This window comes from Saprolegnia diclina, assembly GCF_000281045.1.
Source record: "Saprolegnia diclina VS20 unplaced genomic scaffold supercont1.10, whole genome shotgun sequence".
NCBI lineage: Eukaryota > Oomycota > Saprolegniomycetes > Saprolegniales > Saprolegniaceae > Saprolegnia > Saprolegnia diclina.
In genome coordinates this window covers 1,061,737-1,063,506 of record NW_008246077.1, presented here as the reverse complement: position 1 = coordinate 1,063,506, position 1,770 = coordinate 1,061,737, and the positions used below count along the sequence as shown (strand labels likewise).

The following is a 1,770-nucleotide window of genomic DNA, read 5'->3' as shown; positions in this document are numbered from 1 at the left end:
CAGTCGCCGCGCACCGTAACTCCGTTAGCACAGCACTATTAGAGCATCTCCAACGCGGTGCCGCTATAGCTAATCTATAACTGTCACGCTTGTTATTGCATGTCGCATGGTGTTATAGCGGTGAAAATGTGGTCCAACGCACCGCTATAGTTATGGCTATCGCTAAAAAATCGAGGTCTGCCGCTATAGGAGGCCTCTATAGCGGTGAAGTTATGCTGCCGCTAAAGAGCGTAGACGAGGCAGAAAAGGTAACAGCCAATCGAAACGTCCCGTGGCAGCAGAGGTCGATATTAACCCAAATTTGGGCAGTATTAATAGATTAGTCGAGCGACAAGTGGTCCTATTAATTTAGGTTAATATTTCCAGCAGTGACTCGTAGGACAACATTAATATATTAATATATTATATAATATTGACGCTAATATTGGACACTACTTAGCATCCGTGTCAGGGCGGTCGCCAGTCCACTTTTGCTTGAGCACAATGAGCTTCCCCACGCGAGCGGGGTCACCGGCGTTGCGCTTTGCCGTCACAATGTTGCTGACAGTCGAAAAAACGCGCTCTTGAAACGCGTTCGACATCAGTTTTGCGAGATACACGCGGGCTGAGATAGCGATGCTTGGAAAATGCACCTGGCCGACGTCCTTGAACCACTTGAGAACATCGACTTCCTTGTACAACTTCCACATGTCGTAGGCTACGCCCTTGGCGTCCATGACATTGGCCTTCGTGTGCGTAGTCCAGTCGATGGACAGAGCAATCCACGCATCGAGCACCTTCGTGGCCTCTGTTGCCAGCATGTCTTCGGCTCGGTCGCCTGCGCCGGCGTCTACACTGACGGCACGCATGTTGAGGGAGGCATCGTCGATGTCGTCGTCGTCGTCGCTGCTGCGCAAACGTGTCATGCAGCGCTTTTGCCACAATGGTCATAAAGTTGGCATACTCGGCGTCAGTGATTTCGTTGTACGATGCCCGAGTTGGCGCCTTGCCGCCGAGCGAAGCGACAAAAGTACGGAACTGGTCGTTGTCGATAATGTTAAACGCGAGACCTAGACATGTTATTCAAGTTGGATCGACAGTGAAGTCGCGCTGGATGGTACCGTTAGCGATGAGCCATCGTGATGCGAGGATGGTGCCGTCGTCCCGGGCTGCCTTGGCTATTGTTGTCTGCAATGTCGGCTGCGTCATACGCTTCTTGGGCGGAGCCGCGTCTTGACCAGCGTCAAAGTCGGCAACTCGCTTGACCGCCTTCTCGAGTTTGGCCTTCATGTAGTCGACAGAGAACGGGTGCGTCTTGTGCGCATTTGTCATGTGCTTGTGGGCATTGCTCGTATTGACCGTGGTAACAAGGCCTGTCTTCCAGGCGTCGACTGGTCCCTTGCGCGTTGCAACGTCCCGCGTGCACACGGTACACACATGCGTGAACGTCTTGTTCCTGTACGCTTGGTTGTTATCGAGCTTGTGGATGTAGGTCCACACTGGCACAACCCCGCTCACCGTATGACCAACAGTGACCGGAATGCCGTGCTGGTCGAACTCCACGACGTCTTCCCCGTGGTCAGAGGACGCCTCGTCAAGCGCCGAGCGCTCCGGGTCGGTCATGGCTTGGAAGAATGCAGCCAATCACGGCGACCACTGAAAATTATTAATAAAGATTAATATAAAAGACTGCCAGAATAATATAATCTAATATATTTTGATGGATACAAAAAGGAAGCATTAATCCAATAATATATTAAGATTAATGCGATTTATATTAATATATGGGGC

At 51.1% G+C, this 1,770-nt stretch overlaps 1 protein-coding gene across 1 annotated transcript; it reads right to left on the bottom strand.

The window, feature by feature from the left end:
- Nucleotides 1–431: 431 nt before the first annotated feature.
- Nucleotides 432–1,602, bottom strand: SDRG_04393 (hypothetical protein; the record flags this gene model as incomplete). The annotated part of the gene is made up of 3 exons (XM_008610068.1): nucleotides 432–888; nucleotides 944–1,049; nucleotides 1,101–1,602. The coding sequence occupies 3 exons, from the start codon at nucleotides 1,600–1,602 to the stop codon at nucleotides 432–434; spliced, it is 1,065 nt and encodes a 354-aa protein (XP_008608290.1).
- Nucleotides 1,603–1,770: the final 168 nt, after the last annotated feature.